This window comes from Ursus americanus, chromosome 30 (assembly GCF_024610735.1).
Source record: "Ursus americanus isolate L20-20 chromosome 30, mUrsAme1.1.p, whole genome shotgun sequence".
NCBI lineage: Eukaryota > Metazoa > Chordata > Mammalia > Carnivora > Ursidae > Ursus > Ursus americanus.
In genome coordinates this window covers 18,752,470-18,773,002 of record NC_142156.1, presented here as the reverse complement: position 1 = coordinate 18,773,002, position 20,533 = coordinate 18,752,470, and the positions used below count along the sequence as shown (strand labels likewise).

Here is a 20,533-nt window from a genome sequence, read left to right as displayed (position 1 = left end):
ATTTTCCTGCTTGTGAAATTTATTTCGTAAACATTTCTAGCTTCCAAATTTACCCTGATGATGACAACAATGAATCAAAAACTTGATGTACCTTAGTGGCGTGTATTAGAAAATAAAGGGGTGTATGTAAATTTCTAATACTTGAAATGCGAAGTTGTTAAACACTGGTGACTTTCTGTAACCCTTGTTTTTCTTTGCGTTAGCCATCCAGTGTTGTACTGGAAGAGGACCACAAAGTAGAAGAATCCTGTGCCATTAAAAACAACAAGGAAGCTTTTAGTGTAAGTGTGGACATTTTAGTTTCGAATTCTGCAGATAACGTGTTTCCTATCCTGTGTCATTGGGGTGGCATTGAGATGATAAGGTGGTATAGCCAGGTGGCCTCAAATGATCCCCATCCTTTCATGAAATTCGTTATAAACAATAGGGTAGACTTCAGCCTCTAATTCGTATAGTTTGCTTTTTAATAACTACTGCATACACAATGGACATACTTCGGAGGACTTTATTTTTGTCCTGACAAACCTCCTTTCGCTGCCCTTAACGTGGATGACGACGTGGCACGCGTGCATGTTGCACTTACAGACGGCTGCAGCCGAGGGGATGGATAAGTAACTAATGTACCAGATGGCAGATAGGAGATGAAAAATGTTGACAAGCTCCAATGGTGGGTGAAAAATAGAAGCAGCATAACAGGGATGAGCCTACATTTAGGCCTTTCTGTACCTATGCGGAATCTCACTGTGTCAGTGTAGTGGAGTGGTGTGATTTTGCGACTTAGAGTTTTTTTTAAGAACATGATGTAATCCTGGATTCCGTTCAAGGCAGACTAGTTTTCATGTTTAGGGAGTATTGTGCCCCATTGATAGACCACAGTCTTGAAGACGTGGGGCTGCTGGGGTGATGAAGAGCCCCCAGCATTGCTGAAGAGATTGACAGAGGGTATCACATCTCTGCAAATGTAATAAAGGCTGTTAGTTGCAAAAGGTGTCATTTTAAATCACTCTGTAATGCCAGGTGGCAGAACCAGGACCAGTGACTGGATAGAGTACAAACAGGCACATTGCAAGTCAACTTTTAGTGCAGATTTCTATCTGAGATGTGAAAATGAAGTGGTAGGTCTCATGGGAAAAAAAAAGAAAATTCCATGTTACTGTAAAAAGTCAAAGACTGAAATGCTGTCGAGGTTCTTTAAAGAAAGAATTTGAACTACATAATTTTTCATGTCCCATCTAACTCTGAGGTTCTGGGGTTTAGAGTGGTACCTGCCTGGAAAGTAGGAATTTTATGTATTATTCATTTAGTCCTTTAATAAAGAGTAATAAATATTTACCAAATGCTCCCTTGTGCCAGGGACCCTTTTGGATTCCAGAGATACAGCAATGAAAAAGAAGGTCAGAGTCTCTGCTCTAGTTGAATTACATTCTAGTGGGGGGAGGCAGAGCTCTAAAGAAAATAAATCAGCATAAGGAGTTAGAGGGTAGCCATGGGGCATTTGGCTTGTATGGTGAGTAGATGGTGACAGCCTCTCCTAGCCGAGCCCTGGATCAATTGAGGGAGCGAGCGGTATTGCAGTTTGAGTGAAGAGTACTCCAGGCGGTAGAAAAAGTGAGTGGAAAGCCCTGGGGCAGGAGCAGACACTTAGAGTTGTTCACTATGTATCAAGTGCTGTTGTAAGCTCTTTACAGTTACTGCTCATGAAGGTACTATTATTATTCTCCTTTCACGTGGGCAGAAACAGACTTGGAAAGTTAAGTAACTTGCCATTCGTCCCTTAGCTAGTCAGGAACAAAGCCAGGGTTTGAATCCAGGCCTTCTGACCCTGGAACATAAGCTCTAGATCTTTATGTTGCCTTATAAGCCATGGTAAAGGCTTTGGGTTTTACTGAGTGAGATGAGATGTCATTGGAGGCTTTTAAGTAGAAATGTGACATGATACGACTTGAATTTTTAAAAGAACTGGCTTCTCTGTGGAGGAGACTCTGTAGCTGGTTTGCATGTGGAAGCTGGAAGCCAGTGAGAAACTTACTGTAGGATCTCAGTGAGGGAAGATGGCAGGTTAGTCTAGAGAGCCAGTGGTGGAGGGGAGAAGTGGTTCGAACCTGGATATACCTTGAAAATAGAACTGATCAAGTGTGTTGATGAGTCGGATGTGTAGAACACGAAAGTGAGAGAGTAGTCGGAATGACTCAGGTATTTGGCGTGAGCAGCTGGAAGAATGTCCTTGCCTTCTCTGTGATGGGAAAAACTGGTGGGAGGAGCGGGTTTGGAGGGGAATGGGAATCCAGTTCAGTTTTAAGTAGGTGAATTTGAGATTCCTGTTAGTGTCCAGGAGAGCTGTCAGTTGGCACTTGAATATACAAGATTGGAATTTAGGAGGCAGAACTGGATATGTGGGTGTTGTCAGCATATCATCATCCTTCATATCGTGGGTCTGGATAAATCACCTCGAGAGTGCAGGTAGAGAGGAGGACTGGGACCGAGTCTCACAGAAGATGGAGAGAGGAGGAGGACTGGTCAGCAGGGTAGAGCATGGTGTCCTAGAAGCCAAAAGAAGTGTTTCTCTGAGGAAGGAGGGGAGGAATCACCTCTGTCAGTTGTTGCTCATAGTTTGAGACAAAGATGGAGCTGTGGGGGGCTCATTCATTGGGGAGCTTAGTGCCATGAAAGAAACAGAAGCCTTCCTGGAGATGTTCAAGAGGGAATGGCAGGGCCATCTAAGGAAAGGAAAAAAGAGTGGGGGACTATTCCAGATTAAAAGAGACTATAAAATTACTTAACATGCAAATGCAACAGATGAACCTTAAATCCTGGCTTAGGGGGGAAAAAGGCATTTTGGGGGCAGTTGGGAAAACAGTATAGATTGGATATAGATGATATTAAGGATTTATTAATTTTCTTAGGTGTGACAGTGGTATTGTAGCTTGTAGAAGAATGTTCTTATCCTCAGAAGACCCATTCTGAAGTGTTCAGGGGTGAAGGGTCATGAAAATAGTCTGTAGCTGGTTATGTGTGGAAGCTGGAAACCGGGTAGGAGTTACTGTGTTTATCTCAGGCGAGATAAAATAACGGCTTAGACTAAGTTGATGGCGATGGCTTACTTTCTTCCAACAGTGAAGTGAAAAGTAAGTGTGCATGAGCATGTGCGCATGCGCGCGCGCGCGCGCGCGCGCGCGCGTGTGTGTGTGTGTGCGTGCGCACACCCGTGTGGAAGATAGCAACAGTTGTTGGATCTAGGTGGACAGGAAGTAGCTGGGTGTTCACTGTACCATTTTTTCAACTTCTCTGTGTGAAAATTTCCCCCAGAATCAGAGGGAAAAGAAAAGAAAAGGGAACGGGAGGAGGGTGGAAATAGTAAACTCAGACGACTTTTCTGAATTGTCTTGCTGCCAAGGGAAGCAAAGAGATGGGGAATTGGAGGGAAACGTGAGAGTCAAAGTTTTTATTTTTAAAGTCTGAGGAGAATGCAGCTGATGGTAACGATGTCCTGAGAGGGGAACTCCGATCTGGGAGACACAGGGGCGTTTAAAGAAGCAGCTCTTGCTTACACCTCAAAATCTGGCTCCTTTAACTAGGGAGTTGATTATGTCTTCTAAGAATTTCCTCCAAAATTAAATTGTTAAAACAATTAATCATAGTCTTACATAATTTAATGTCTTTTTTTTTCTGCTTAAATAGCAATATTTTTTGACTTGTTTTCTGCAGGTTGTAGGAAGTGTCCTGTATTTTACTAATTTTTGCCTTGATAAATTGGGGCAACCGCTACTAAATGAAAACCCTCAGCTTACCGAAGGATGGGAAATACCCAAGTATCCTACATAGTGAATGAAGATCTTTTATGCATCTTGCCATTAAGTTCACCTTTAAAAATATTTACCAAATTTTGCAGACTATGATAACTATTCCTTAATAAAATTCACTAAAGGTACCAGCAAGTCTTCAGCCACATTGTTTCTCTAGAAGGGCAAGAAATACAAGTAAAGGCAAAAAGGTTTGTGTGGGGAGTTGTTTTGTTTTCTTCTTCTTTTTAAGACTTTTTTAAACCAAAACCATAAACTCTTTTAGCTTGAAAAATTACTATTCTTCACCGCTGGCTTACTATAAATAAATTACAGATTAAGCTAGAATTTTAATATGTAGACATTTAATATGTTTAAATCAGTCATCTGTTTATTGGAATTCATTGGTTCACGCCTAATATGCTCGGGTGGGTGGAAAGCTGTTGTTGTTGCTAAGAGTTTGATTGCTGTCTTATTATAACCCGCCCCCTCCCAAGTTACCTAAAGGAAATAGAATCTGTTTGCCTCGGTTCTTCTATTATTAACCGCTGACAAAACCCAGAGGTGACAGATCAGTCAGGAACATAAGGGTCCTTGGTTAAAAGAGTTGGTTAAAAGTACTGTTTGTTTAAATCGCTAAGTACAGGAGGTGAAAGTGTACTCATGACTGCAGATATTAGTAATCTGTGATCTGCGTGCTTCCTTGTCTCTCTGATACACTTTGCTGTCATAAAGAATTGTACTGATTTGCTTTTATATCTTCATTTACGTTATGCACATCTTTGTTTTTTGACCAAATAGGCCAAAGCCTCACTGTTTCAATTGTGGTTCTGAAGAACATCAAATGAAAGATTGCCCAATGGTAAATTTTTCTCATATAAAAAAAAAAACAAAACCTTTGAACTAGAACTTTCTAATGTTTTCCACACATTTATGGCATTGTGTGAGATAAAGAAACTTGCTGTGTTAACTTTCTTTTGGTCCTTGAATTTGAAACCTTTTCAGATTTGTACTTAAATTTTAAGACCTTAGATTTAAAAAAGAATTATTACAGTGCTGTGTGACTGAGATGAATGAAACATGAGAGTTGCTTTTTAGAGTTTATTCTAAAAACTTGATTTTATGTTAAGATAATACCAAAATAATAAGAAATTAAAGTGCTGCTGCTTTTTGCTTATTTTTCTAAAATATCCACTCTTTAATACTTGTTCATTATATATTAAAACTGGAATAATCTGTTTGCTTTACCTAAAGCAGAGTGTTTATGTTTATTTAGTCCTGAAATAATTTCTGAACTTGTGTCTATTTTTCTCAAATGCATTGTGATCTAGCCGCGGAATGCTGCTCGAATAAGTGAGAAGAGAAAAGAGTATATGGATGCCTGTGGTGAGGCAAACAGCCAGAATTTTCAGCAGCGATACCATGCCGAAGAGGTGGAAGAAAGATTTGGAAGATTCAAGCCAGGAGTCATAAGGTACTTCTCTGATTTTTCCATAGAATGTCGTTTCTGTGTCAGCAGTACTTGGAACCTTCTCTGCGTCTTAAGGGTAAACGTCGGTGTGTAGATGTGCTCCAGCACCGTTCTAGAGAATATGCATCAGTTCGTTCAGGAACATTCCCTGGAATCTCACCATGTCACTGTGTATAACATAAGACACACAATTGTTTTAAAACATTGGGGACTGTATGTGTTTTCATCCAAACAAGAATACTGTATTTTTTTTCCCTCTTTTGTTTTTCGTTAGCGAGGAACTTCAGGACGCACTGGGTGTGACGGACAAGAGCCTTCCGCCTTTCATATATCGAATGCGCCAGCTTGGATACCCACCCGGGTGGCTCAAAGAGGCTGAACTGGAGAACTCAGGGCTTGCACTCTATGATGGAAAAGGTATAGTATGTTAAGTTAGATAAGTCAGCGTAAATGTTACCTTTTTTTCCCCTTAGTTAGAGAATTACAGTAATATCTGATAGGAATGTCCGGCTTGTTCGGTGTGTGCTAAGTTAACTGAAAACTAGCGTGATGTTGTTTACTTTGTTTTACAAGGAAGGAACTAAAACTTCATTGAGAATTATCAGATGTTATCTGGACCTGCTCAGTGACTACGTAGGCCAGAGCACCAGACCTCCAGCTAGTCCTCATAAGCTCTTGCCTTCCTTAGAAATGGTAACAGAAGCGCGCCTGGGTGGCTCAGTTGGTTAAGCGTCTGCCTTTGGCTCAGGTTGTGATCTCGGGGTCCTGGGATCAAGCCCCTCAGTGGGGAGTCTGCTTCTCCCTCCCACTCTCCCTCTGTGCTCTGTCTCTCTCAAATAAATAAAAATCTTAAAAAAAAAGAAAAGAAAGAAATGGTAACAAATCTATTCATCAGTGCCAGGAGACCTGGAAATATAGTTACGTAAACCCTCTTGTGGTCTAGAACCCCTCTCTTAGGTATCTGCTCTAGAAAAATATTCATACGTGTGCACGAGGAAAGTATGTATACGTATTTTTGTAGCATTGAATATGACTGTGAAAAATTAAAAACATTAAGGCCCTAAAGAAAAATGGCCAAATAAATGATGGTGGATCTGGGCTGTGGAATCCCTGCAGTTATTAAAGAGTGGAGTGAATCTATGTGAGCTGACACGGCAAAATCCCGGTGCAATACTGAGTTTCTGCCTAACTTACCCGGGACGCCATTCATCCTACCTTGAAAGAAAAGAAAAGAAAAGGAAAGAAAGAAAAGAAAAGAAAAGAAAAAGAATCCCACATGCATGAAACAGTGCTCCATGTTTTTTCTGAGGACATTTATGTAAAATGTTTTTTTAAAAGATGTTAACTGAGAACTGTTTAGATTTTAGGATTCAGACTCAGAAAAGCCTTTCCTGACCACCTTATCTGCCTATTTATCTATTTAAGATTTATTTATTTGAGAGAGAGAGAGCGTGCACATGAGTAGGGAACAGGGAGAGGGAGAGAATGTCCAAGCTGACTCCCACTGAGCAGGGAGCCTGACGCGGGGCTAGGTCTCGGGAGCCATGAGATCAGTACCTGAGCCAAATCCAAGACTTGGATGCTTAACCCACTGAGCCACCCAGGTACCCCTGACCACCTTATTTAAATATATCTCTTCCTCATTGGCCTGCCAGTCTTTATCACTGAGCCCTCTTTGTTTCCTTCATACCCTATCACAATTTATATATATATATATATTTCTTGGTTCTGTTTCTCTCTATTTTCCCAGCTAGATGGTGTAAGGTTTACAATTGCTAAAACCATACCTGTTTTATTCACCAGTATATCCCCTAGCACGTAGCACAGTGCCTGCAATGTGGTAGATGGTAAGAATACTTTTTTAAAAAAACTTTTAAAAAGTTTTAACCAATACAGCAAACTCAGCAGTGGTTCCCCTTGAGAAGGAAAGAAGATTGGACTAGAGATGGTAGTTTCTCTCTGATGCTCTGAATCTTTCAAAAATGAGAATGTTTCTGTGTGTTTCTTAAGTAATTAAAAAATAAATATTTTTAAAATTTTTTTTATTTATTTTTGCACGTGAGAGAGAACATGAGCGGGGGGGGGGGGCACAGAGGGAGAAGCAGACTCCCCACTGAGCAGGGAGCCCAATGTGGCGCTCTGTCCCAGGACCCCAGGATCATGACCTGGGACTAAGGCAGGTGCTTAACCGACTGAGCCACCCAGTCTCCTGGTAATTAAAAATATTTTTAAGAATTCACCAAGCCACCCCTTCTCAATTAGTGCTGAAGAGCTATTTATAGGACAGCCCTTTTAATATCTCCCCAAGTCATGCTGACGTTCAGGTATCACTCATGCCACTTTCTGTAGGTGGTGCTCGCATTTCTGTTGTCTTGTCTTTCCCTCTTTTTTAGTTTGATTAGAGATTCTTTGGACAAAAGGTTGTGGGTGATTTGAGAGTCTCTCAAATCTCTTAATATATAGATTCCCTTCCTTGTTTTTAACAAAACTGTATTTTGTCCTTTCAAGTTTGCGAGTTTTTGCTGCTGCATCCCCATGGTGTGTTGCTTTAGTGTGTTCCTCTGTTTACTGTGATGGAACCAGTCACTGATGACCATTGCCTAGCTATACCTGTTAATGATATGTTGCAAAATGGTTATATCCTTGTTCTTTCATTACTTCTTAGCTTATTAGCTAGAATACTTACCTTAGTAGAAGCTTCTCGCAAATTGTTTGATTACCTTATGTATGTAGATATCATCGGACTGACAAAATAAATGCATGATTTATTTAGTAGTTTTCAAAGTAATAAAGTGGTTCCCAAATACCCTTCTGTCATCTGTAAAGTGGTTTTAATAGTGTGTACCTCTTAAAGTCGTTACGCAGATGAACGGACTTAATACTTGTAAACCATTTAAAACAGTGTCTGGTACATAGTAAGAATTGTTTGTTTATTAAATAAAATAAAGGCATTGGAGTAGAGCATCAGGCAAGTCATCAGATCAGTGCAGACTAGACTTTCAAGCAGCCCACAGACAAACCCAGGTTTCCAAGATTCTAAACATTAATTTTTATTAAAGTATCCTCATTGTTTAAAAGTTCTAATCTAGGGGCACCTGGGTGGCTCAGTCATTAAGTGTCTGCCTTCGGCAAAGGACGTGATCCCAGGGTGCTGGGATTGAGCCCCACATTGGGCTCCCTGCTCCACTGGGAGTCTGCTGCTTCCTCTCCCACTCCCCCTGCTTCTGTTCCGTCTCTCGCTGGCTCGCTCTCTGTCAAAAAAAAAAAAAAAAAAAAAAAGTTCTAATCTCATGATTCAGAAAAATTGTAATTGAAGCCATTCTCAGAATGATTCTGTTGCCGTGAATATAAGCACTTGGCAGTCCGCTTTTGGTCTGGAGAGGGATTATGTTGACATCCGGCAATACAAACGCTCTGATGGTCTCTCGCAGACGGTGCTGACGGGGAAGCGGAAGCTGGAGAAGCCCAACAGAATAAAAGCGTCACCTACGATCTCTCAAAATTGGTAAACTATCCAGGTTTTAATATATCTACTCCCAGAGGAATTCCAGATGTAAGTATATTGTTTTTGTTTATTTTTCTGGGATGGGACATTGTAACAATGATTGTTCAAAACATTAGCTTACTTGGCAGTTACTGTTACGTAAAGAAGTAAATGTGTTACTTTTGTGTTTAACTTTGTAACTTTTAGGTTGACTAGAATCTTTTTTTTGTTTGTTTTTTAAGATTTTATTTATTTGGGGCGCCTGGGTGGCTCAGTCCGTTAAGTGTCTGCCTTCAGCTCGGGTCATGATCCTGGGGTCCTGGGATGGAGCCCCATGTTGGGCTCCCTGCGATCATGACCTGAGCCAAAGGCAGACGCTTAACTGACTGGGCCACCCAGGTGCCCCTATGTTGATGAGAATCTTAAGTGAAATCTTGTGTTCATTAAAAAAAACCACACTTTTTTTCTGATTTTTTGCCTTATGAAAAGGAGCTAAAAACAATAGTTAGATTCTATAAATCTTAAACTATTCTAAAGTTAAAAGATAATGTTTTTAAAACATGGGATGGTTCTGAGAATTACTTGGCAAGTAAAGCCTTTAATCTAAGTTACTATGACTCCTTTTTCTGTGCTATAGTTCCTTTCCCCCATTTTTTCTCTTCAAAGTAAAATTTCTCATTCTATATGGGAATGGTTCTCTACATTTAATCTCTTCCAACTTTCATTTTATGTTTCAAGACTCGACAGTGGCCTGTTGTGGTAGTGGTGGTGGTGGTATTTCAATAAAAAAATGCCTTCTAGGTGTTCTTAGGACCTGGGCAGCAGAGAAGAAGCCAAAGGTCTGAACTATAGCGAATAGATGTGAAGATAAGTGTGTAATTCATTCAGGGCTAAGCTGCACAGCACGAACTATCCGTGCTTCTGGAAATGGTCCCAGTACCAGCCTACATCAGAGTCCACTGGGGGCGCTTGGTAGAAATGCACATTGTTGAATCCCACCCTTAGATTTAATGGACTTGACCCTGGAATCTGTAGGTTTGACAAGAGCCGAAAGTGATTTTTCTCGAGAACCACTGTTGCATGTGCTCTTGAGATGAGAGAGAAGTGATGTTGAACCATAAAGATGAGTACTGGGTTTGGAAAGGGAAAGAACAGAAGATGGCAGCTCAGCGTGAGTGAGCGTGTTAGGAGCGAAGGTGCTGTGGCCAGTGCCAGGGCATGAGGGGAGGGAAGCCTGACAGAGTCCACGCTGCCAGTGCCTAGAACTTCTGCTTGGAGTAGGTGGAACCTTTTTGGGCCAAGTGATTTTGTCAAGTAGGCTTTTAGTATTCAGTTTGGATCATTTTGCAGGCAGAGTTGGTTGGTTTTTGTTTTGTTTTTTTTTTTTTCCCTTCAGTGCACCATCATTTTTATTAATTCCCCCAAAAAGGAAAAATCACATATGAAGCAGAAATGTAATTCGAGACCTCCACTTTGCAAAAATCTCACAAGTAGGATGTTTTCCAAATCCAGGCTTGTTTTTTCCTTCTTTTCTCTTCGTAAGGAATGGAGGATGTTCGGGTCCATACCAATGCAGGCTTGTCAGCAGAAGGACGTTTTTGCCAACTACCTTTCTTCCAATTTCCAAACGGTAAAGAGCTTGTTAGGGTGTGCTTGATAAGAATTTGTGGCCTGTGTTTGTGGGATTTTGTGACTCATTAGCGTCCTAGTGCTCTTTTGTTTTGTATATAAAGCGCTCTGTGTTTTCTGATGAGTCACAAGGAAAAGGTTAGCTGCATTCATCCTTTACCTACACTTAGCTCCAGACTGGTTTTCTGCGTGGTGTTGGAGGGAGGGTGTGGAATCCAGTTCTTTGTCCACCCCATTAACTTATGCTTGGCTTGGCTCCTCCGTTAGCCAAGTGTGAGGTCTGGCAGCAAGAGATCATCGTCCCAGTCCAGCCCTGGTAGCCCGAAGAAGCAGAGGAAGGAAGGCAGCTCAGCAGCCTCGCCTGCAGACATGGAGCTCGACTCAGGTAGGTTTCGTTACATGGTGTTGATTTCACTGAGAAGGTAGGGCGAATGGGCATGCTTCTGAGTTCCATTAGGAAGAGGGTGCCTTATGATCGCAAAAATAATGCTTTGATTTTGTCCTTGGAGATGAGAGCATCACCTCTAGAACTGATACAGGGTCAGGTGGGGGACAGCTTGGTGTGAGGGCCAAGTGGGCCAGCTTACTGAGTTCCTGAGTCAGGCGGTGGAAGGTGGTCTGCTTTAGCAGCTCCATCCCAAGAGGAAGAAGGACAGAACCAAGCTTTCCCAGGTATTCTTCCCATTCTTCTTACCCCAACTTGGCAAGTTGCCCCTCCTTTCAGGGAAGAGAGACCCTGAGGAAATTTGTCCTTTTGGAAACCCACAGTGGAGCAGAGGCCTTGCCCTCTGGTCGTCCTCTGGCTTTTTACTCTGTAGTCGTCTGGGCGTAACCATGGAAGCTGTGGCCAGCCAGGACTGTGACAGTCCTCAGCAGGTCCGTAGTGGATCAGGATAGACACACGCCTGCCTTGTTGAGTCCTTCACCCCCAGTGCCAACCACCAGTCCTTGGGGCTTCCCCTTGGGACTGTTGGTGAGTAGCCTAGATTTTGCCCTCAGCAAGCTCTGGAATGAATCAGAACTTTGTTAATTTGATAAATCGCAAAGCTACTCTGAAGCCAAGACTGAAAACTCACTCCTTGTGCTACTTCCCATCCCAAATTAGGCCCATTTGTTTTGGTTCTTTTCACATGTCAGATGTTCTGAAGTGAGATTAAATGGCGACATGGAGATGAAGTGCATTTAGATACCCTGATGATAAGATGCTAGCAATCCCCAGTGTGATTATGAATCCCTTCTTACTTTTAAATTCCCAGGGAGAATTTCAAGGTCACAGATTAGATTCCCTTCAAGTCCAAGGTAATTAAAGTCCAGAATCCCAGCCCCTCTCCCCAACCATTTAGCCAAAATTTTTGCTCTGCTTAGTCTCAGCCACCAGAGTTCTTGATGCCAAAATAGCATTCCCAGCTGGGCTTTTAGTAGCTACGGCCTGATTTCAGTATCCAGTCTCACTTTTCACAGGGTCAGCGAGTTCCTAACAGAATTATGACAGCCTTTGCCACATTTATGAACTTTTGAAAACAAGCAATTCTCCAGAACTCAAAAGCAGTTGTCCCAGACAAGATTAGCTTCCTGGAGGCCAGCACCTCTCTGTGTTATCAGAGCCCATGGCCAGGGGTTCTGAGCAAGGGCAAAATTCGTGGTTTCTGTCTCTCAAGGACTTCTGTGGGTGTGGTTGTCTGACTCTGCCACCCGTGCACTTAAATTCCGTTGGAAGAAAACTCCCATAGGAAGTGAATTTTGGTCTTAAGCACTTAAAATATCTGTGGGCAGGAGCCACCTGTGCTTGGTGTTTTGAATCTTTTTGGGGGGAGGGGCAGAGAGAGGAGAGAAAATCTCAAGCCGACTCCGTGCTGAGCACAGAGCCCAGTGCCGGGCTGGATGCCATAACCCTGAGGTCATGACCTGAGCTGAAATCAAGAGTCGGGGACGCTTAACCAACTGAGCCACCTGGGTGCCTCTGTTTTGAACTTTTGAGACGTCGTTTCTGCATCTCGGTGTGAGAATTGGTGGTGGAACACCGCTGGTACCAGGCCCACACTCTCATGTGCAGGTGTTTTCAGCCCTATGCTGGGAGCTTCGTTTATGTCCTGTTAGGGAATTGCTGAGGCCTGAGAAACCTGCCTCCTAGGGGTTTCTCTCCCTCCCCCTCATATGTGTCATTAACCAATCTAGAGCCAACCTGAACCCCTGTGATGAAGTCAGACGCTTCATCCCAAGGCCAGAGACCTGAGAATCCAAGTTTAGTCCCTCCACCTTTCCTCCGTGGCTCTCAGTCCAGAGTGGAATTGGGGGCGGAAGACCGTGCACTTGCTTAATAACCCTGGGGTGAACAGTTCCATCAGAGCCTCACTGGGTGTCTGTAAGGCAAGCAGGACCATTCAGAACAAAGGTTACCCCTGGTGCCTGAAAGGCAGCATTGCCACACTGTACTGTCAGGTCCGGCTCGGGCACGTTTCCTGAGGAGTGGTTGTGCCCCGTGCTAAGCCGCAGCAGTGCCCTGATACCCTCACCTTTGCCAGCCGTGCCTTAGCTCGCCAGGTCACTCTCGCCCTGTGGTCTTGAATCGAATCCTTTCATCAGCGGAGCCTCTGCTGGCGTCTGCTGATGCTTCTGCCTGCTTGCGCACGTTTGCTAGGGGTATTCAAGGTCCCAGGCTACTTGCTAAAGGCCCTCTGGTCTCAGCCATGGGCAGTGGCACCTGGTTTTGTTTATAAGCCTCTGCTTCTTTAGAAGAACCACACTCGTAAGTGAAGCCGCTATAAGATGCCCTCACCTCCTGAGGACAGAGGACCACGTGGCAAGAGCTTCCTTGCCCAAACCACAGGCTTCAAAGATGAGCCAGTATGAACCTCTACAGAATACCAGGATAAGAACACTGACCACACACTCAAGCTCAAGGCCGAAAGCCACATGTCTGGACCACCATGTGTCTCCATGCATCTCCATCCCCAGTCAGCCCTTCAGTGTTTCCTCTCAACCCACCAGATGTCAGGTCTTCGAGTTGCCAGTAGTAGCCGGCTTTCCCACCTAGGTTCTGAACAACTTAGGTGATCAGTCAACAAGTAATACTATCTCAGATAATCAGGGCCAGATTTTAGTACTGCTCAGTCCCAGAGCCACAGTGGCCTGCTCCCTGAACACTGAAGCAGGCTGGCTTGTTAACATCCGGGTGTGTGGTCCTAAAGCAAGGCAGGCCTTCCCACCCCCAGTACCGGCGCTGCCCCCACCCAGCTGCTTCCGGCCCTGCAGGGGCAGAGCTCCGGAAGGAGGAGCAGAGCATGTGACCTCCGGGGACAGCTCCCTCCCAAGAAGAACTGTTGAGTTGGTCTGATTATTTTCCTGTGGAAAACTTCATTAGCAAATGATTATGTTCTAAGTGAAGTGGATCCCATGTCACAAACCCGTGGGTTCAGCGTTTCGGTTTGGAACTGTGAACCAGAGCTGCCTCCGCGTCCTCTCCCGGTGGGCGTTGACATTCTCCTGTCAAGAATACATTCCACGTGTTCTGTGCAAATGACGCTCGGGTTACACTTTGGAATGGTTTGTTCTTAAACGCATGACCGGCGTTGGTTGTTAAAGAAATCACTGACGGGTGTTCTGTCCTCCCTGCCTCCCGTCCCCTCCTCCTACGTGGTGTTCATTGTAGAGAAGAGCACCTGTGGTGTCCTTGGGATTCCCAGGCTGAGATGCCGCTCATCTGCACTCAGATCCACCCTTCATCCTGGCCCTGCTTCTAGCCGGGCGCCCAGACCCCAGCGGTACCTCGGTAAGGGCGTCTTTGTTCAGGCCTCTGTGTCCCGATGGCTCTCCCTGCCCCTCTCACTGATGTTGCATCCTTCCTTTCAGCTCTTAGCTCTTCACTCTTCTGAGTTGATTTCTTAAAATCTAAGTGACAGTATGTTACCTCACAAATCTTACTGTCCGTACGAGAAAGTTCAGACTGGTTTTGCATAGCTGTCGAGATCTTATTATTCGGTTGAATTTGCCAAATTTTTAAAACTTGTGCTGTTTTGGACCCTCTACTAGACCCTGAGGACAGGAAGATTGATGAGACACAACTGCTGCCCATAGTGTGCAGTGTGTGTCGCCTGGGGAGTGCAGGGGCACGGGCGTCATTTTAATATGAATGCGGAGCCCGTGGTGAGACCTACAGCGCCACAGAGCTGGTTACGTGGCTGGTTACGGGCTGTAACGGTGTCCCAGAGGAAACGCCGAGCCGCTGTGCTGGATGAGGTCATAGACCCTGATCAGGACAGACTTTGAGCTGCATCTTGAGGAATAAATTCAAGGATTTACCATGGGCATTGAGCAGGGTTAGGGTATTTGAGTCCATGGGACATGCCAGTGCAGAAGCATGAGACATCCCAGCACCCTGGTCCAGTGGAAGAGTGGCAGCTGGGGCTTCAACCCGCCAGTGAGAAATGACATGGTGGAAGTAGGTAAATTCTTGGTCATAGAGGGCCTTGTTACAAGGCACGGAGGATCCGCCTTTGTCCCGTAGGTGATGGGAGCACTGGAAGATTTCTAATGAGATGGGAAGGTTAATGGGACCAGCTTTGTGCTTTACAAAGGTGGATAGTTTGGAGGATGGATATAAGGAAGCTGAATCCAAAGGCGTGGGTGACTCCAGTATTCCTGATACAGTGTCACGGCTGGGCAGTCCGTAGGAGAGAGTAGACCCCAGAGAGCCAGGGACCAGGGGTGGGGGAGCAGAGGGAGAGGAAGGACTCTCAGGGGATGGACAGGCTCAGTTTGGGAGACGTCAGCCAGCCACCACCGATGGTACCAGTAGTGAGAATAGCAGGTAGGAGCAGAACCCGGGTTTGAGGGAAAGATCCTTTGTTTCGGACAGGTCGGATCTGTTGTGTCTGGGACATACAGGTGATGAGGACCAGTGACCGGTGAGCCACACGAACCCATAGTTCAGGCGGGTGGTCTAGACTAGAGGTGCAGAACTGGGAAATAGGCCAGCGTGTATCCCACCCCATCTGCTCAGCTTCGTCTCCTTCGGCAGCAGCCTGTCCAGCCTGCGTTTCCTGCCACTGTCCCCCTCCACTTTCCGGGGACCCCTGTCTGCCATGCCCGCCCACCACCTGGAAATTACTCTCCGCCTCCATGCCCTTGTTCATGTTTCCTCACTCTGAAACGGTGCACACAGCATGCAGATGGATTTCCAAGGGGTTTCGGGAAAGTTCGCTGTCGGGAAGAGCCCGAGCTCTCCCTGCAGGTGTTCTTCTCAGGTGGTGATGGTTGTGGTACCTGAGCCTCCAGGGTGTTCCCCAGCCAGCTTCTTTGGCCACCGAAATCTCTGGATACACCTGAGTTCAAATTAGAAATGTTGGTAAAACCAGATGCTGCGACAGCTTCAAGTGTCCTGACTTTTCTTTCAGATGCGGAGGTCCCGCACAGCTCTCCAAGCAGCGAAGCTTTTCAGTTTCAGCCCCCATTGCCCCCTGGCACTCCTCCCCCCCTGCCACGGGGGACTCCTCCACCCATCTTCACCCCTCCGCTCCCCAAGGGCACCCCGCCGCTGACTCCCAGTGACTCCCCGCAGACCCGAACAGCGTCCGCGGCTATGGATGAGGACTCGCTGACTCTGGAAGAACTTGAAGAACAGCAAAGGCGGATATGGGCGGCCCTCGAGCAGGCGGAGAGCGTGAACAGTGATTCTGATATTCCTGTGGACACACCTTTAACTGGGAATTCCGTTGCCTCTTCGCCTTGTCCAAATGAGCCAGACCTCCCTGTTCCAGAGGGGAGAACCTCTGAAAAGCAGACGCCTGATGAGCCCGAGGTTGCAGACCCTTGTACAAAGAAATCGGAAGTTGAACATTCTCTGAGCCCAGATTCTGAGCCTCCGTTGCCTTGTCAGAAGGAAGAGGAAGAGTCTGCTCAGCTAGACTCTAAAGATGCTCGTCTGGACAATGGCAGTGTTGTGTCGAACTGCGACATCAGTAATGGAGGCAGTCAGAAGCTCCTTCACGTGGACACCAGTCCTTCAGCAGCCACTAAAACTCACAGTCCTGTACCTGACATGAGCAAGTTTGCAACTGGAATAACGCCATTTGAATTTGAGAATATGGCAGAATCTACTGGAATGTACCTCAGGATAAGAAACTTGCTAAAGAACTCACCCCGAAACCAGCAGAAAAACAAAAAGGCCTCTGAGTAACTGCCTGACTTTAGCACGAAGAGCTATTTAATTACCTGTAACTTTGTGTTGTTAATTAGTACCAAGTGGAGATAAAATTGTTTTCCGGTTTGTCCCTCCCATGTTTAAAAATCTATCCAAAGCTTACTTGTGGCCCAAAGGTAGGCCTGTTTTAAGAACAGAAAGACTGGGCTTGCTGGTTTACTATATTTTATTCTTATTGATAAAAACTTGGGGGGGTGATGCAAGTATGAGCTGGTTTAGAGATAGTTTGCTAAGGTTTCTACTACTTTTGGATTGTGTCTGTCAAGAGTGATGGTTTTTATCTGTCTTTTGTACATTGTTTTCCCTTTCTACATTTTGCTAATTATCCTGTATATAAGTTTAATATATCATTTTTTAAAGAAAAAAATTCTAACCATTTTAAATTCATATTTCAACTCTGACAACCAAATGAGAAAAATCAGGGATGAGCAGCTTTACCCCATTTGGGGTATTTTTGTAAGTGATTTACACACATCAATTTTAATAACACTTTTACTTTTTTGTAACTTCATTCCTCCTATAAGTTTGCTATACAGGTATGTTCATCTTTATGTACAAAGGTTTAATAAATTAGCTTTCATATACATAATCTTAAGACTGAATACAAAAAAGTGATTCAGTTAAATTAGTGTATACAACCTTGTAAGTTTGGACATAAATTATGTGGTTGCAAAAATTAGTGGTAGCAAAGAAAATCTAGGAAAATGCAAGTTTGAGTATTTTTAATGTTCTTTCAGCCTTAACTATAGAGACAGCAGAATCTTTTAAAGTAATTATTTTGAAAACAAAACAAAACAAAAAAACCGGAGGGCAGCTAGCCTTTGTATAAAAATAACTTTCTAGATTTGAACCCTAAGATAATTAATACTTAAAAGTAAAAGGTAGACATAAACAAATTGCTTTTAATTGTCAGATACATAAGATAGTGCTGGACTGTGTTTTTTGTCTTTAAGTGGAATGCCATTACCTTTTTACAGTCGCGTCCCTGAAAATAAACAACTTGAACTTAGTCTCAGGTAGTGTGATCCTGCTCTCAGGCCAGCAGAGGGAGCAAACTACAACCATTGCAGACCATTCCAGATTTCGTTTTCAGTTTGAGGACTCGAATAACCACATCTACTCTTCTATAAACAGGAAAGGAAAAGAAAATCCTAGGAAAGGGACAGTTTATTTTCAAGGCCCTCACAGAACATGCTAGAAATTGAATAAAATGTTAAATACTTCTGGGTTTTTGAGTAGAAGTATAAAAAAAAGTGATCCTAGTTTACATAGTGTTTTCATATACACTGTCTTAATATTTTTGTCAGGTACATCTAATATCACTCCATTATGTCTGTAACCTGAGGAAACTGGTGGCATTGAGAGGTTCCAGGGACTTGTCAGCGTGCAGGAAGTGGTTGTTGACAGGCCAGTCTTGCACTGAGGCCTTGACTATTCCCTGAGTCATACAGGTGATGAAGGGCCGCTCTGAGGACTGCTTGGGAGCACCAGGGAGAGACACCTAGCAGTTTTCTCCTTAGCACGAGCCACAGGTCTCATGTTAAGGTGTGTTTGTGGCATTCCCCCCATGTTCACAATCCCCATAGTAGGCAGGTATGGTTAATTTCCTGTTTTAGAGGAAGTACCTAAGACCCGCAGCTGGTAAATCACCTAGTGACCCTAACTCCAGAGCGCTCTGACCCCCACACCCACACTCTTAGCCACTGTGGTGCCTCCTTGTCAAAAGCTCTATAAAAGCAGTGGCTTCTCCAAAATTGGCTTCTCTTTTTTACTTGCTCAGTTACTTATTAAGGACACAGTTATGTAGTTCTATGTGCTTTGGGGCCTTACAAGGAGGAAATGATAGAATCTGCTTCTAGGAGCTTACACGCTAGCAGAAGACGATGGCGTCCTCCTGGCCACGAGATCCACGGAGTGGCCGAATAGAAAGAACAAGGTACTTGGACCATCTCGGGTAATGGGAGAAGCACCTAGGGAGGACTGGCTTCAAATTCACAAGGCTGTGGGTTCAAGTGTTTATTTGAAAGGTACTTAAAGACTTATGGAAAGAGGGAAACACTGAGCTAAGCCTGAGAGGGGAGATAGAAGGATTTCCACAGATGAAGCGACCATTGAATGTACAGGAAATGCCATGAATAACACGAGCAGGAACATTCAAGAAATGTAGGGTGGTGGAAAAAAGGACTTTGAAAAGGGCCCTTGATTCATCAACACTGAGAACTCTTGATTGCTTTGCTATGGCCTTTGAATTTTATTAGGGAAAAGGATCTGCTTACAGATCTTTCGGTGACAAGTGACCTCATCTAAGTGGTATTTTAGGGAGATGAATCCTAAAGCAGAACTGAGAGTGAACTGGAGAGAAGAGACATTTCACAGAAGGAAGCCTCCCCCAAATGCAAAGTACTTGCCTTAGGAAGGTGCCCCACTTTAAAAATCCGTCGTACCTGCTGTATTTGAGCGTCATGGGAGCGCTGGGCGGAACAACACGTTGTGTGGACTTGTCTGTGCGGTGACAGGTCTCCGGGTGTGGGTAGGTGAGGTCATAAGCAAACACTTGTACTTCAGGCTGGACTTGGAGCTGGGCTGGGGACCAGTTTCTAATCTTTGCCTTGGGTTGGAAGGAATGTGGATTGCAATACGGGTTGCTAAAACAAGACCGGCTGTCATCTCCTTGGGCAGATAAGTGGAAACAAGGCTCTGCCCTTACTCAAATCAAATAACCGATTTCTTCTTTCCAAAGCTTGCGTTTCCTTAAGTGGTCAAAACTAGCCTGCTTTTCTTCCAACAACAGTTTCTCCTAGTTGGTTCTGTTCTTCAGGTTCTCTGCCGGAACCATTTTGCCCTTCTGTGTCAGACTTTGTAGATTGTCGTTAGCGTGCAAAGTCGACAAGGGTGTTGTACGATTTTGAATACCCAAGTGGTTTGTAAGGCATAACTCAGTTCCCAAGAACCCGATGTGTCCACACAACCTGTGTTTGTTTTTTTTCAGCAGTTAGGAAAGTCCTTTTTACTTCAACCTAATGTATTCATTGATCTAATGGTCTGAATTCAATTTAGAATGGTCAGGGTAAAATTATTTTGTTGATGTGTTTATAAATTGTTAATTACAGAGCCACGTCTGTATTAATAAATCGGAAGTTTCTGAACAGGCATGCTTTGTAAATTACCAGCAATCTAGGTAGAATGTTTACGAAATGTTGGAGTGGTGACAGCTGTCTAAAAGGGAATTATTTATATATATACATATTTATTTATTTAAGCTTCTAAACAAGTAACTGCATTTGGGGGGGGGGAATGGAGAGAGACTGTAAAATTAAGTGGAAAGACCTCCCTCCCTATTTATTAGTTGAAGAGCATGTGTTTGTCATTCATATTTGGATTTTGAATTTGTGGATTTTATAATTTAGAAAACCAGCCCTCTGTAAAATTCACACCCATGCCCTTCTGCTAGCTGATGTTAACCATCCATGCATTAGACTTGACTTCTAGTGAATTTCCATTTGCACCTATACCCCTTCGTAATTATTTAAAGAATAAAGTGAGAGACTTGATTTTTCTTTGAAATCTTTCCTTTTTGAATTATAAGCAGAAGGAGTAACAAAGCCATCGATTTAAAGGGAAATCTGTAAAGGAAACCCACACCATTTTTCTTCATACAGTATAGAAATTTATTTTTTTACCAATTTTCTAAACCCCAAACTTTTGTTTTTCTTTCCCCAAATGGAAAGTCTTGATTTTTTGTTGATTATAAATGTAACGCATATTTGTTTATAAATTCAAACAAAACGGAATAGTATAAAGCCCTTTATAATCACAACTTTCAGAGAAAAATCATTGTTTGTGGTTTGGTATACACCTTTTTCCTGAGCAAATACATGTAACTAAGAATTTTTAAAAATGTTTTATATGTATTAGTGTGTTTCAATAAAAGTGAGATTATACTGTACTTACAAGTATTTGAAATCTAGTTA

General features: G+C 43.6%; 1 protein-coding gene across 3 annotated transcripts in view; it reads left to right on the top strand.

Annotated features, from left to right (window-relative positions):
* ZCCHC8 (zinc finger CCHC-type containing 8) overlaps positions 1-20,113 on the top strand; it is a 28,444-nt gene extending 8,331 nt beyond the window's left edge. For 2 of the 3 annotated variants that reach the window (XM_087857406.1, XM_087857405.1), the window contains 11 exons: positions 204-281; positions 3,706-3,809; positions 3,926-3,991; positions 4,581-4,641; positions 5,111-5,253; positions 5,525-5,667; positions 8,682-8,803; positions 10,278-10,364; positions 10,631-10,748; positions 14,013-14,132; positions 15,757-20,113. In XM_087857406.1, coding sequence (XP_087713532.1) covers positions 204-281; positions 3,706-3,809; positions 3,926-3,991; positions 4,581-4,641; positions 5,111-5,253; positions 5,525-5,667; positions 8,682-8,803; positions 10,278-10,364; positions 10,631-10,748; positions 14,013-14,132; positions 15,757-16,538 — 1,824 coding nt within the window. In that variant the 3' untranslated portion in view covers positions 16,539-20,113. The remainder of the gene's footprint in view (positions 1-203; positions 282-3,705; positions 3,810-3,925; positions 3,992-4,580; positions 4,642-5,110; positions 5,254-5,524; positions 5,668-8,681; positions 8,804-10,277; positions 10,365-10,630; positions 10,749-14,012; positions 14,133-15,756) is intronic. The other variant, XM_087857407.1, reaches the window with a different exon arrangement.
* Positions 20,114-20,533: the final 420 nt, after the last annotated feature.